Here is a 15,363-nt window from a genome sequence, read left to right as displayed (position 1 = left end):
AGAAATAGCATGAAATTAGGAGCACAAGAGATGTAGAAATTAAAAAAAGAAGAAATTCAGGTCCTCATAACTGTAGCCTAACAACCAAATATCTTTAGGCCATCAAATAAATTCTTCAGATATAAGTTTTGTCGTCTGTAAAATGAGGATAATAAAAATAGAGTTTCTCCCTGCTTCACAGAGTTGCTGTGAGGAATGTGTGTGAAACAGCTTTTGTTAATATTAAACTATAGCAAAAATATTAGATATCCCACTTTTTCTAATCAGAACTTTTTCCTAAACAGCTTAACTTTTCTACCTGGCTATATTTTAAAACTATAAAGATTGAAAAACCTTCTTCCTTTGTTAAATGTTTCTCCTTTGTTTGGAGTTCCAATTTAATGAAGGGTGAATTAATCTGTTTCTTTTCTCACTAATGAAAATTGTCTTTTGATTTGTTTAGTTTTCTAATTCAAGTAGTAACTGAACTCCAGGGGGAAAAAAAGGGAAAAATGGGGTCTTTAATTATGTTACTTGCTTTTCTGCAACACAAAGTTTGATTGGATAAAGCTTGTGGTACCAAGAACTGTGTACTTGGGGACAAACTACAGGTGAGATACAAGCCCCCAGGGTCTTAATGTATTGTCCTCATATCCCCGTCTCGGTCACCATTTCTGTATTATAATCTACTAGGAGATGGGAATGGAGTTCTTTGCCTCACTCTCTTTTGCATCTTGAGTGTGGTTTTCTAGAAAATTCTTTCTGGCTCTCCTTGACAGGATGCAAAGTTGTATGTCCTCATCTGTGTCTTCCTCTTGGAGTGAAACCACCAAAAACACACAGGCCTAAAGGCAAGATCTTACTTTTTTCTGTTGATTAATTAAGTCCCTTCTTCCTGTCTTGTAAGAAGAGAAATCCACCACCTTTCTGAAAGTATTCAGTGCTCTGTGCTGCTCTGGCATTAAGACTGCATAGAAATAGTTGTGTGCCATCCATAGGATCTTGTCAGCATTTGACTACAGAAACACTAGACTCCTAAAAGGATTCCTAAAAAGAAACCCTAAAATTCTTAATATCATTTTATATATATATATATATATATATATATATATATATATATAGTACCAGAGGCAGTTTTGAATGCTTTTATTTAAAAAGTAGTCATTTTCAGGACATATCTGGGATATCATGATTTTCTAAAAGCATTTCTGTCGGGTTAAATATGAGAATGTTTTCATGTTACCCTGATAGGGGTCATGGTTTTAGGTACTAATATGGCAGCTTTGTTTGCTTGCTTTTGTTTTGGTAATAAATATTGTCTTTCCATTATCTGATATTTGTTGTTGTTGTTTTAGTCACTCACTTGTTTCCGATTCTTTGTGACCCCACCGACTATAGCTTGCCAGGCTCCTCCCTCCCTGGGATGTCCCAGGCAAGGATACTGAGTGGGTTGCCATTTCCTTCTCCAATCTGATATTTAGTCAATATGAATATTTGGAGATGAGAAAGAAAGTGATCATTCCATGTTGCCTGTTTTTACCTTTCCAAAGGATAAGTGGTGAGGAAAGCTGGAATATCTTGATAGAGCAGACCTGCACCTCTCATCTTTTCTTTCTTTTTGTCTTTTTCTACCTCCCTTTTCTCCACTTACTTTTTAAAAATCACTTTATCTTTTTAAATTTCCTTACATTACTCTAATAATCCAACTGAATTGAGACACCCGAGAAGTACAGGAAAGCATTTTTGCCCACCAGTCTTTCCAATTGCCAACCTCCCTTAAACTGAATAATAATAAACAGAATAATAACACTTGTCATCGGTTCATTCATTCACTCATCCAAAACATATTCATTGTGTTCCTGTAACATCGACAGAAATACTTACTGAGTTCCATTACTGGACACCTAATTACCTGGGGAGAAGAAAGAGAATTTCTCTCTGCTAATTCATCCCCACTTCTTTTTTTAATATGTGGCTCTTTTTGACTTTCTAAGCTTTTGGAGGAACCAGAGGACAGTTTGGACATCCACTTGGGTATTTATCTCTTGCGATTAGATGTCCCTTGACTCTTACTTGGGACCACTGTCCTTAGAGGGCTCGGGTTCTCAGCCAGAGTTCTTTGCACTACTAATATAGTCAATAATTGTGAGAGTGACATTAATAGCTTGTTACTATGGTTTCCCAGGTGGCACTAGTGGTAAAGAACCCGCCTGCCAATTTAGGAGACCGAAGAGACATGGGTTCGATCCCTGGGTCAGGAAGATCCCCTGGAGAAGGAAATGGCAATCCACTCCAGTATTCTTGCCTGGAGAATCCCCAACAACAGAGGAGTCTGGCGGGCTACAGTTCATGGGGTCGCAAAGAGAGGGACATGACTGAAGTGACTGAGCATGCACGAATGTAAGCACAAGAAATGGGAGAAAATATAATTTTTTAACTGGAGTATAGTGGCTTTACAATGTCGTTAGTTTCTGCCGTACAAGTGAATCAGCTATATGTATACATATGTCCCCTCCCCCTCGGACCTCCCTCCCACCACCCCGTCCCACTTATCTAGATCAACACAGAGCCCCGAGCTGAGTGCTCTGTGCTATCCGGCAGCTTCCCACTGGCTGTTTCACACATGCTAGTGTGTACACTGCCAACGCTACTGTCTCAGCTCGTCCGCTCTCCCCTTCCCCTCCTGCGTCCACGTGTCCATTCTCTACATCTGCGTGTCAATTCTACCCTGGAAATAGGTTCATCTGCACTTCACTCTGTGATAGACTCTAGGTCCATTTACATCTCTGCAAATAGAGCTTTTCTACTCCCTGAGTAAGTAACCTGAGTTAAGGCTCTTACCTCTCTGGAGCCTTATTTTCCTCACCTGTAAGGTAACCAGGTTGAACTCAAAATCCCCACGGGGTCCCTCGGCCTGTAATTCCTCGTGGCCTAGCCCTTCTGTTCCGCCATAGATTAGCGGCCATTCAATGTAACAAGAGCAAAGCCTTGTGAAGAAATTGAGTTCTTGGGGTATCTGATCAAAAGCACTCCAAGGTAAATGAGCATGTGCTTGGGATAGTAATAAAATCAACAGCATTATTGACAGACCTGCCAGGGTGAAGGGATGTAGAAGAAGTGTCTTAAAGGAAGAAAGAAGTAGGAGTAATTTCTCTTTCCCCTTCTTGCTGGTAAACAATGTACAATGAACGCTCTGGAGGTTCAGCAGAATCACTAACTTTCCAAGTCTGTCTTCTTCATAACCTTAATTTTTCCCATTCATTACATCAAAACTATAATTATATATATATATGGCAATAGTAGAGCAAGCAGTTCATATCATCTTATGGTAAAAGTTATTGATAGTTTCACTGGGGGAATATTTGCACTTCATTTCCCTTTCTATAAATAGCTTGAACCAGTCAAAGATGGAAGCCAAATTAATTGTCAGTGTCATCCTCTTCTATCTCATGGTTAGTGAGATTTAAAAATAATACGGTTAACATTTATGGAGGGCTCACTGTGTGAAGGATGACTGTAAAATGTATGATCTCTGCTGGGGCACTTGGGGGAGTGTAAGCAGTGAGTACTATAAATGTTTAAGCCAGGAGGGAACGCTGGCACAGCCAGAGTGTCCTTGGCCCACGGGACCATATGGTTCCTCCAACTAGGACCAGATACCCTGCTAAATCAGTTTAACTCGTGTAATCCCCATAATAATTTTTACACGGTTGCTATTATTGTTCTTCCCACTTGGTAACTGAAGAAAACAGGTTTATATGGGTGATGTGACTCTAGGTCCAAAGCCCCAGCCTTCCTAGTTGCCATCTGAACCTGAGGCATGACCCCAGGGTAGGTATCACCACCTAGCTAGAGGCTTTCCACAGCCACCTGACGGCTGCCAGGCATGACAAACACATACATCCCTGATTCTTTCGCCATGGCAGGGGGAAACAGATTTTTATGAAACATGTTCATTTGTGAGAAGGAACATCCTAAGTGTGTCGGAGAGTTCTAAGATCCAAAAACAGCGTGATCGCCTCTTTCGGCCTGTTTATATGGACACGAGATGCTGAATATCTCACTTTTTAAAAAAATTGCTGTTCCTTGGAAAATTTGGACAAAAAAGTTCATGGAAGCAGTAGGAGAAGAGAACTGTCAAACAGTGTTGTTGTTTGTATACATCAGGAAAAAAAAATACTTTTGTGCTGTTATTCATGTGTCATGAATCGGTCCATTTTTTTTAACTTCAAATATACTGTGTGTTGAATGGAATGATTAAGATGCATAAATTGATCATTTTACTGGTATCAAAGCAAGTATTGCTTCCTCTGAAATCTGTCATATTTGTTTCACGTCTGTTCCTGTTCTCGCTCCATTCCCACCCGCTGCCCTCCTCACAGAGTGAAGCTACACTTTATTTTGGACAACGCTATCACACACGTGATTGAGTCAACAATTTATGGCTTTTAAAAATAGGGATTTCGTCCTCTCTTAGGTTTATTGTTTATCATAATCATCTTTCAAGTGAAAAGGCTAATTTACTCTTTCTATAGGAATATTTTAAGCTTGATTATCATAATATTACAGCTGCCTGAAAAGGTCTAAAACGGGACATTGACCTTGAATGTTTTCTGCATTTAGCTCATGGTGCTTAACATTCAGGAAAGAATATAACTGCAACTCATTTATTAACACGTAATCTCAAAATGTTAACTATTGCTCTGGAAATACATGCCACGCAGATTATTGAAAGCTTGTAGAATATGAGAAAATGCACTTGGTATTTTACAGGGGTTAAGTATGTCAGAAATACAACACAACTAGAGCCAGTTTTCCCATTGGAACTACTGTAGTTTATAATTTAATTTTTACTGACATTTCACCATGTATATGATTAGCTTGACAAAATGAAAGTGAAGTAATCCTGAATTAATTAAACAGAAACGGAATTGCCTCTGTTAGTTTCTCTGTCTTCCTTTGATTCTTTATTTTTTTCTCCCCACTTTCACAAACACACTGGGAAAAGAGTTTTGTATATTCTGGAAGTGAGGTAATCACTCCCCAGAGAATGGGCTTTGTTTTACATGGACTTGGTAATTTGGGAATGGGATGGATATATAGGACAAGAGGTTTGTCAAAAGGAAAGTTTTTTATTAGTGCCTCTGTGGAAGCGATCACTTTCAGTAGAAATGATTGCTTCTTGCCAATCGAGACAATAATTTAAATATCAAAGCCTGTGCCCTAGAAATGAAAAGCAATAGAAAATGAGGTTTGATGAATGGATAGAGGTTTGGTGGTGATATAAAGTAGTCGTACTGACTTCGAAAGAAGTCTTCATGTTCTCACTGGGAAGGTGTCTTCTTAAGCAGGGTTATAGCGTAAAAGAAATCTCAAAGCACAAATGAAGAAGCAAGAGACACAGAGACACACAGCTCATGAGGTGGCAGAGGGCACCCTGGGGCCCAGGCCTCTGCTTGTCCTTCAGGCTTCTTTTTCCAGGGATGTTCCTTGTGGATTTTCTTTTGGAGTTAAAGATGGTAGTTTGTAGAAGTCTCGCTTTGCTTTTTGTAGTATGTTATACTACACACAATATATCACAGACAGCAGGGAAGATGGTTCCAAAAGTTAAACAGATTTTCAAAGGTTTTATGATCTTGAGAAAGATCTGCAAAAGTAGATTGCAGGGCAATTTGAAAATCTAAATTTGCAATGCCTTGTTTAGTTTGAAATATTTAACAAATGGCAAACGCGCGATGTAGAATCAAGACTTGCTGCAGAAAGAGTGTGGCAGCTATAAACATTTTCATACAGATGAATCCTGTTAATTTTCAGAGAAGGAAGGTGGGGATGAAAAATAGCTATTAGCATGCAGTGATAGCAGGACTAAGCATTCTCCTCACCTTCTAACATCATAAGAATTCAGTTTCAGAAAATGATTCCGACTCAATACAGTAAAATGTCTGTTATAGACAACAGGAATCTACCTTTTGTTTCCACTGAGTTTTGTTTGTTGCTATTTCGCTCTTTCAAGCGGAAATGAAGGATATTTTCTGTTTAGCATCTGTGCTTTTGTTGGGGCCTAAGAATGAAGTTGTTTGGATATTAAACTGCATTGTTTAAAGAAGAAGAGACTGAAACTCTGTATGGATCCAGGTTCTGATGCCTAATAGACTGATGTTAACTAATTTGTTAATATTCTTTGCGAAACACTCATAAGGGTCCTTTTGTCTGCTTCCATTTATCCTGCTTTGGGTAGACTCCTTGTGGTAAGATTGTGAAGTGTATAGACTGGTGAGCAAATATATTTATTTATTCTGGGCTGGTGATCTGTCCATTTGTTTCATTTCTCCCCCAAATCCTTTGTAGTTGAGATTCTTTAAAGCTTATGCTCAATATTGCACATGGTATGTTTATTTCCTGTAATTATCCTCCTTCCTCCTTCAAGGTGAAAAAAAGACTCTGTGACTAGGGAAGATTCTAGAGATGACTAAGCTGTGTGTTTATAAAACATTCTGGAAGCTGTCTCACAAGTTTAGTGCAGTAGATATTATTTTAAATTTTAAATTGGTTAAGCTCGATTCAAGACAGTAGGTGTAATCTTAGGCCCTTGACTTGTAGAGGTGACACAGTGATCCCTAGGGGAGATAAACCAGCTTTGCAAACCGACTCGTTCAGAAAGCAGCTAGTTCAGTGGACACGGCACCTTGCATAGATGAAATATAGCTAGTGAAAGATCTGTGGGGATCACACCGGGCATGTTTGTACACGGATCCCTGCGAGCACAGAAGAGAGACTTATATATGAATACGAGTCTAAATATGTTTAAAAACAGATACCAGCAAAATCAAATGGTTCAGAATGGGTCAAATAAGTGCCCTAGGAAAAATAAAGACATTCTAGGAAATAAAAGATAACTCTCAGGAAACATGGTGACTTAATGTCCATCGGTAAATTACTGACTACAAATCTTGTCTTTAAAAAGCCATTTCAAAGGAGTAATAAACAGGTTCTGTCACAGTATGATAATGCAAAGAAACTGAATAGAATATAGTATTCTGCACAGGTGCAAGAGCTGAATGTGCTGAGTACATTAAGATCCACTGAATACGTTAAATGATCTTTATTTTTTTAAATGTCCCGGGACAAAAAAAGAAGGAAAATTTTATTTGCTATATCTTTTCTTTTAAAAATGTGTACAACTGGATTAATTACCCTGAGAATTTTAGTTTATTCACAGGTTAAGACAGGAATCCTTGAACCATAGATATTTTTTTCCCTGTCTTTCTAAAGCAATATTAGTTTCCGTATTTCTTTTATTGTATTTTTTTAAAATCATGTTTCTTTTTCAAATGCCTTATTTATTTTTTAAATTATAAAATGATTACATGTCTCATTTTCAACTGAACAGACAAATCTGGTTTTTCTTTTTTCCTCGGGTGTCTGCAGATTTCCTACATCTCAAAGCTCTTTTAATTCACTGCTCACCACCAAATTTACATCTTAATTGCAGAGTTCACATTTAACAATATAGACAGCATAATGCTACTGGTAATTAAGCTTTTACTACCTGCTTTTCTACAGTATTCTTAGGCGTAGTTTTTGCTATGTGAGTTCTCCACTAGAAACTTGTATGCATTTAGACCACAAACAAAAGGCATCAGGCCCATATCTTTAGATATGGCTAAATACATGGCAAGGAAATTGCTTTCTTCTGTGGGGGAAACCAAATCATGTCTGTCATTTTTATATTCTGAATGTTAATGTGGCTGTTCTATTTTAAAGGCCTAGAAAATTTGAGAGGGTGGAAGAAAGAGTTGAATTCTGATCGAGTGAAGTGAACACAAACTGGATATATGAACTAATTTATTTTGATCTCAAAGATTAGACTATTTATATCATGTCAGACTTAATACGAAAAGGGTTGGTAAGCAGTAGAGCTGAATTATATCAAAATTTCGGGTCATAAGGTAGCAGTTATCTCTTTGCCATAAATAGCTGGTAGCTATTCCCATGTACATTTGCTAGTATAAAAAAATCCTGTATTTAAAAATAGGACTTAAGCAAACTCTTTGTTATATGGAAACTGAAATCAGACTTATACACTATTAGAGAAAAAACACCCTTCTCTTCTTATATTTTGTCTTCTTTAAAAAGCACTTCTGAAACTCCTGTTTATAATGACCAAACTGTGTGGTGATTTACGAAATGTTTCTGAGTTGATTTTTTAAAGCATTCAGGGTGTATTATGTGTAACTGACAAATACGTAAACTACATTTTATTTGAAAGCTGATGTTTGGGGTAAAAATCTTATGTATTTGTATATGTTTCCCAGTTTGGAAGCTTGTATTGAAATAAATGTATGACTAAGAACACTTTTAATGCGCTGGTTAGCACTGCTTTCCCTACAGCGGGAAAAAAAAAAAAAACAAAAAACAGTCTTTATTTTGTCAAAATGTACTGAGACGTTTTCAGTGCACTAGCTACCCAGCTGCCCTATCTCCCACTCCTGAAACTGGAGAAGCCAATTCGTCCCGCAGTTGTTTATCTTTGTTTTGGAAAGCTATGCATTGTATATTTATAGGTAGAAAGAGGGGGAGCAGGTAAAGAAATATTTACACATAGAATTTACATAGGCATTCTCGAAAACTGCATTGAGGCACTCTCCTCCTCTGTGGTGGTGTAGAACTGCAATCCACTTCAGAGGACGATTCCCACTTCGCATGCCCGAACAATTTAGAAGTCATATCTTGGATTTTTTTTTTTTTTCAATGCCCAGTCTAGCTCAGAGAAACAGGCGACAACACGAATACGGATCAATGAGAAAGTACAGCACTCAATAAGCAGGAGCCCCCTCCCCGGTGGAATCACACACAGACACCGGCAGGACAAACTTCATTCTCTACCTTCCGCAGAATCCTTTCCCAAATTAACTGCGAGTCTGCGTGAGTTCTTCTGGGCAAGGCAAAAAGAGATCTTGGGTGAGAAACCCAAGACAGATCCCTCCGGGGCCTGGAGGGTTAAATTAGTTGGGTTTCTGTTCTAGCTTCCCACGGGAGGAGAGAAAAGAGAAAAAGAAAAGAGCAAGCAAGCACGGGCCTAGCGCAGTATCTGCTGGGAGCGTCCGGATCTCCGGTCCCCGCTCCCTTCTCTGGCGCTGAGTTTCCAGCCGGTCGCGTCTCTGCACCCTTCGTACCTGCCTGGTTCCGCGGCTCCTCGCAGCCTCCCGTCGCCTCCCTCCTGATTGGGCAGCCGCCCCCCAATCGGCTGCGCGCCTGGGCCGGTGGGACTGCATATGTTAAGCTCTACTTCATATTAATAAGCTCCAATCGGGGCTTTAAGTCCTTGATTAGGAGAGTGTGAGAGCTCTGGTCCCAACTGGCTGTGCCTATAGGCTTGTCACTAGGAGAACATTTGTGTTAATTGCACTGTGCTCTGTCAAGGAAACTTTGATTTATAGCGGGGGTACACAAATAATGGTTGCCGGTCGCACATGGATTCGGTAGAACTTTGCCTTCCTGAATCTTTTTCCCTGCACTACGAGGAAGAGTAGGTACCTTTTTCTTTCCTTTTTAAAACTCGTCGTGGGGGTGCGCGCGTGTGTGTGTGTGTGTGTGTGGCGGGGGGTGTGGGGGTGGACGGGATGGATCTTGGCGCCCTGATTCAGGTAATGCCCTGGGTATTTCATGTGCACGAGTGCTTGTTTGTGTCTGCCTTCTGCCTTTTGTGTTGAGGGTGATCTCCTAATTCAGGAAGTCGAGAATTGTTCTCTGACTACGATGTTACCTTTGAGGCAAAGCTCAGGGACTGTCAGTAAAACAGCTGTGTGACAGTCACTTCTTATTCAGGTGCTAAGAATAGGCACTTGGCACAAATGCTTAGTGAACTGTTAAAATGCATCTTTTACTAGGACCCATTTTCCCAAGGAAAGATGCTTTAAAATACAATATTCAAAATGATTTATACTATTGAGTGCCTCTTATGTATTTGCAGCTTGACAGATATTTTCAGCTCCCTGTCATTTCTTACCGCGCAGAGTTAGAGGCAAAATTGCACATTTACTAATTCTCCTTCAGAGAACAATTTAAAACTAGCCCTATGCAAGCCGGGGCTAGAATAATGTTATTTGCATGGTTAGCATTAAGTCAGCACTTAACTGACAAATCAGTCCATTAAGTAACATGAGATTTTTCACACGCTATAAATATTTAAAGGGAGAAAAAAAAAAACTAAAGAAGAAACAGTAGTGACTTTTTAAATTTCTCCTTGAACAGACGATGCTGAGATTGTGGATTTGTTTCATGTATCATGCCCAAAAATACAGAGAAGTACTTTTGTCCTTAGATGCAGTTTCATTCGTATTTATGAATATCTTTATGCCCATGGAAATATGCATATTTGTTTTGCTCAGGGTGGGGGAGAAGTGAGGAGTGGGTAAAAGGAGTAAATTAGGCATTCCTGGGTAAATGAGTAGGTCATAAACTTAATTTCAACCCACGGTTAAGATAAAATACTAGTTTATCACAGTAACTGTCACTGGTTCCTCTTTCTGTTGAGTCAGTTATATGGCTTTGCTTTCCCATTACAGTAATACCAACTGTTATAATTCTGAAAAGAGTGCTCTTGGCAAACAGTTCTCTCTAGATTGTGAAGAAAACATAAAACCCTCGAGAGGAGGAGGTCATGCATTATAGGTAGATGTCCACTAGCGGTCCTTAGTGACTGCATATTGCCTTGCTTTGTAATTAAGCAAGAGATGAAAAGTGACTTGCAGTCTCAGTGGCTCCTCATGTGTTTGAGTGTGAGTGTGTGTGTATGTGTGTCTGTAGACGTGCTTGCACACATACACACTCACACCAGGGATGTTAGCCCAGAGATGGACTTAGGAAGAACCGAAAGATTGGAAGGCAGTGCTTGCGTCAGTTGCAAACGCTCCAAGGAAGAAACCTTAAATTGTGTGAAAATAAAAATGAAAAATAAACAAAGGTAGGACTGCCCACTCAAGTGGAGTTTGAAGGTTAGTACACCTGAGGCTGTAGCACTGGAGAATTTAATACACCTTCATGTCAGGAAGAATGCATTATCCAAGCTCACTCAATTCGGAACTTTCTCTCATAAATAAATAAACAAAACAAACTTTAAAAATCTGCCTCCCCCCTAGCCTTCTTTGTAAAATAGTTTCCTTGAATTTAACTTCTTATAGCTAATTTGAATAATTAGTTTAGATAAGCCTCTTAAAGCAGATGCATTTAAATGAAATCAGGACACATGTCCTTTTGGCTTTGGCGCAAGATTCAAACTAGCTTTCCTTTTTGGCTCAATTAAAAGTCATCTTTAAAAAATACAGATTTATTGTTTGGATGCAGCTCTGATGGTTACGTGGTTCACTGGACAGACAGAAAGATCTAATGCTTAGTAACGCATCTGCCTCTCTGTCTCAATTAATAAACCACAGAATTTATACATGCTATTAATATTCATAGTAATTGTGCTGGGTTAAACCCCATCACGTGTGTGTATACACAGAAATGAAACCAGAGTTATGCAGTTTCAGAGGAGAATATTGGACAATTTCTGCTGTGGAGGCTGTTGAAAAGATTCCTGCAATTTATTGACCACCATTAGGAGAGCCTAAAATGTTAACCTATAACTCTGTATTTTTTTTTTTTTTAATTTTGGGAAATGTGCCAGTGCATTAAAGAGCATAATACTTGAAAGCTTGTTTCACATTTAATAGCAGTAATAACTGATAGCATAAATAGATGAAAATAATATATCTGTTCATTTTGACATATGTGTCAGTCTAATCATTCTAAATGAGTGTGCTCATCACGGTTCTCTTTCAACCTCTGATTAAAATGTAACATTGACTACAGGATTATAGAGCGGACTTAATTTTACTGACTGTTTTAGCAGTTGTCACAGCTGTTGGAAGAAGGAAAGGCAATTGAAACACTCCAAAACAGGCAAGGCTAGGAGGGAACAGTTTAGTATTTGAATTTCAGCCCGATCATGAAAATCCAGACCTCAAAAATTAAACAGATTTGTGTTTGTTTTTTTTAAATTCCTGTTTGGAGCTATGCAAGTTTTATTTTGTAAGGTTTACTCTTTCTGCTTCAGGGTTTTGATTCTTTTCTCTGCCTCATCGCTCCTTGTTAAAAGCTAAAGTAAACTGAAATACAACTATCCAAAAGTAATATTATAATGTCAAAATACATGGGATAAACATAGGCTGGAAGGAAAAATGTATACAATAACAACAACAACAAAAAACCTAAATCAGAGTGGAGGCAATTTTCTAAAAAAGATAGGAGCTTGCCGAAGTCACTTTAGATGTGATATTATTTGAGAACTATGAACAGACTCTTTAAGTTTATTTTTCAAAGAAAGAATACTTAAACTGCAGACATGGAGCTCATGTTACTTTTCTTCCTGTTTCTTCTCTATAAATCTGTTGAAAACACCTGCAGCCTTAAAGGTAGGGGATTTCAGATGATTTCTTTGTAAATTGCTGGAAGTGGCAACTGGCTGCACTTAGGGGTGAATGTTCCTGAGCTGTGGAGTCTCATAACCTTGCCCATCACATCCCTAAAGTGGACAGATTAATTCTGTTTCTCTAAAAATTAAATAACCACATATCCCAAACTACGTATAGTCGAAATATCTGGACAGTGTGAATTATGTAACATATGATTTTCTCCTTGGAGTAAGCAAAAAAAGTGTTCTGAGTTAAGAGAATCAGTGGTGAATGGGAGTGGTGAGTAAGTGCTGGACACCCTGTGTCTCATAGCCCTTTGTGTCCGTGTATTTATGTATTACCCTGTACACATTAGGTGGTAAGTTTAGAAATCCTCCTTTTGCAGAAAGGGCTGGGAATCAGCTTCCCATTTCCTGGTCAGAGGCAAGGGTGATGGTGTTGGCTGGTTCTTACAGTGATGGTTCCTCATCTTAATGTGTTTATGGCACGGCTGCTTTATTTACTGAGCCTAGTGTGTTGCAGTGGTAATTAACCCATGTTATTAGCAAAGCCCTTGTGGATATCCATTAATTCTCTTGCATGGATGATCATTTTTGTAGTGTTTTCCCCCTAATACGGCATCATTGTTCTTTTTTTTTTTTCCTATTCTAAATTGACGGCCTTTGATATATTTCTTTGATTTAATCTGACCTGTGATATATATTGGTCATCTTATAAAGAATGGTATTGTAATTCAGCTTTAAAAAATGCTAATACAAGTCAGAGAAAAGATTTTTTTTGCTGCTGTCCTTCTTTTCAAAGCAAAAAAGAAAATAGAAGATTTAGAAAGAAAATAATACAGGAAATTAGTTTTCATTCCGAATTTTCTAGATCTTAGAATTTGTGTTATTTTGTGTCTTTGAGGTCTTTTGAATAATATTTTTACTGAGTTAAGAATACTTTAGGCGTTTTTGTAAAATATTGAGCCAGTAGAAAAATACTTGTGCTTCCTGTGCTAAAAAAAAGATTAGGACCATCTCATTAGCCAGGCCATACTTTTGCAATTAATTTTAGGTCCATGGTGCTATTCATCAAAGGGGGCAGGTAACTTCTCTATGACTCTGTTTAACAATACTTTCACAATACCTCACTCCTGCAAGAACTACAGACAAAGAAGAAGCCGTTCTTTGGGAAGGTAGGCATAATGCCTAATCTCAAGTCTGTATCACTTCTGAAAAATTCCTCAACATTTGTCTTAGCCTAGTGACTAAACAAAATATTTCTTTGTTTGACTTCCTAAGTGCTGTTCGGCACCGAATGCTTTGCTTATGTTATTTCATAAAAATAAATCAAAATCTGTGCTTGTGGTTGATACTTTGTCATACAAGTGGCAGTTGATAGCCATGATTTCTGTGACAGCAATTAATATCAAATAAACTTTTCAGAATCACCTACCAAGCGTTTGGAAATAAGAGGAGAGCGTTGAGGTATCTCAGTAGAAGTTTCAAGTCATTGCAGCAGATAAGCTCTGCTCTGAATTTTGCTTCATAGCAAATTCATAGCAGAGAGAAACAATACAATGTTGATCTGTTGTAAGTGCATATGAGCTCCGGTCCTAGCCAGCTCTCTGGAGAAAATCTTTGATTGCCCTGGCCCAGTTTGTTCAGTTTTTATCTCTTTTACATCCACTGGCCTTGTATTAAATTGTCATTGTCCTAAAGCACATGAGATAGAAATGAATTGCTGTTTTCTACATTTTCTGACAGTGAAATATTTAGGTTCTCTTTCTCCAATCATACTTATGTGTGTATTTGAGAGTCCGGGGATGACACCCAGCATCTCTGCCTCTTGACATTTTCTCTTACTGCATTTTGTATATTTTGCTGTTGATTATTATATTCATAGCCATGTATATTGGATGTCCATGGTCTATCCCATTGTAAATAAATAGCTATGCATACGCTACTTTAAAATCCAAAGCAGTCTGTAGAATATACTACACACATGTGTGTGCATTTATGTGCATGTATAGTATGCAGGTGAAATACATATATAGACACGGGAAGAAGTATGTATGTAGAATATAGGTGTGCTGCTGAGAGTGTCCTTGTGTATTTATATAATAAAGTGGATCTCAAGTGTTTTTCTAATCAGCTAGTGTCTAGTTAAATTTCCTAGGCATCATTTTAACCTTGAATTAGTATTTCAGGTATTTACCAAGTCTGATTTTAAACTAAATTGATTTAGCTGCTATATAAATGACAGATAGCAGGTAACCTAATATATTAATTTGTTTCTGATTTTATATATTTTTAATTATTATCATTTTGAAATTCAGTATATAGAAATCATAAATAATTTGTAAAATAGGAAATAAGCCACTAGTATTAACTACATAATTTAATGGTTTGGGCCCATATCCAAGAACCAGTTTTGAATTAGCTCTTAGCTACATTGTTTTCTTATATAGTTGAGCCTGATAAATATATCTTAATGAAAACATGATAGCTTTTTTTTTTTTTAACATGATAGCTTTTAAATAAATGCAAAATAAAAATTTCCCTTATCTGCACTATATAAATATGTCATTTTCTTTTTTGCCAAAAGCAAATATAGAAAATTAATTATCATTATATGCATGTGAAATACATCATAGATTTGTGAATTTTTGAATTTTATTCTCAGAGGTAAGTTTAAAGGTCTGTGGTTTTGCTCAGTAAATCTGAGTGAGTGTTGAGAGAAAACATTTATCCAAATGATCTTTCTATTCAAATTCTGTTCTAATGCATATTTTGTTTGAATTCCTAGATTCATTTCCTACCTTTATATGCTTGTATAATACTTAAACAGATTTAATGTTTCTTGTTTAAAAACATCTTGCTGTTTCTTTATGCCAATCCATCTGCTGAAAGTTAGCTCCTTTATTATCTGAGAGTGTTAAGTGACA

At 37.7% G+C, this 15,363-nt stretch overlaps 1 protein-coding gene across 2 annotated transcripts in view; it reads left to right on the top strand.

Moving 5' to 3' along the window:
• Positions 1-15,363, top strand: part of ESRRG (estrogen related receptor gamma) — a 672,170-nt gene that overhangs the window by 422,187 nt on the left and 234,620 nt on the right. The window contains exon 1 of one of the 2 annotated variants that reach the window (XM_061160035.1): positions 9,328-9,508. The exons of the other annotated variant lie outside the window; for it this stretch is intronic. Within the exon in view, the coding sequence (XP_061016018.1) occupies positions 9,453-9,508 (56 nt within the window). The 5' untranslated portion in view covers positions 9,328-9,452. Of the gene's footprint in view, positions 1-9,327; positions 9,509-15,363 lie in introns of those variants that run through there. 2 annotated transcript variants of the gene reach the window in all.

This window comes from Dama dama, chromosome 14, assembly GCF_033118175.1.
Source record: "Dama dama isolate Ldn47 chromosome 14, ASM3311817v1, whole genome shotgun sequence".
NCBI classification, from domain to species: domain Eukaryota; kingdom Metazoa; phylum Chordata; class Mammalia; order Artiodactyla; family Cervidae; genus Dama; species Dama dama.
The sequence above is the reverse complement of the archived record's forward strand: the minus strand, read 5'-3'. Positions and strand labels throughout refer to the sequence as shown.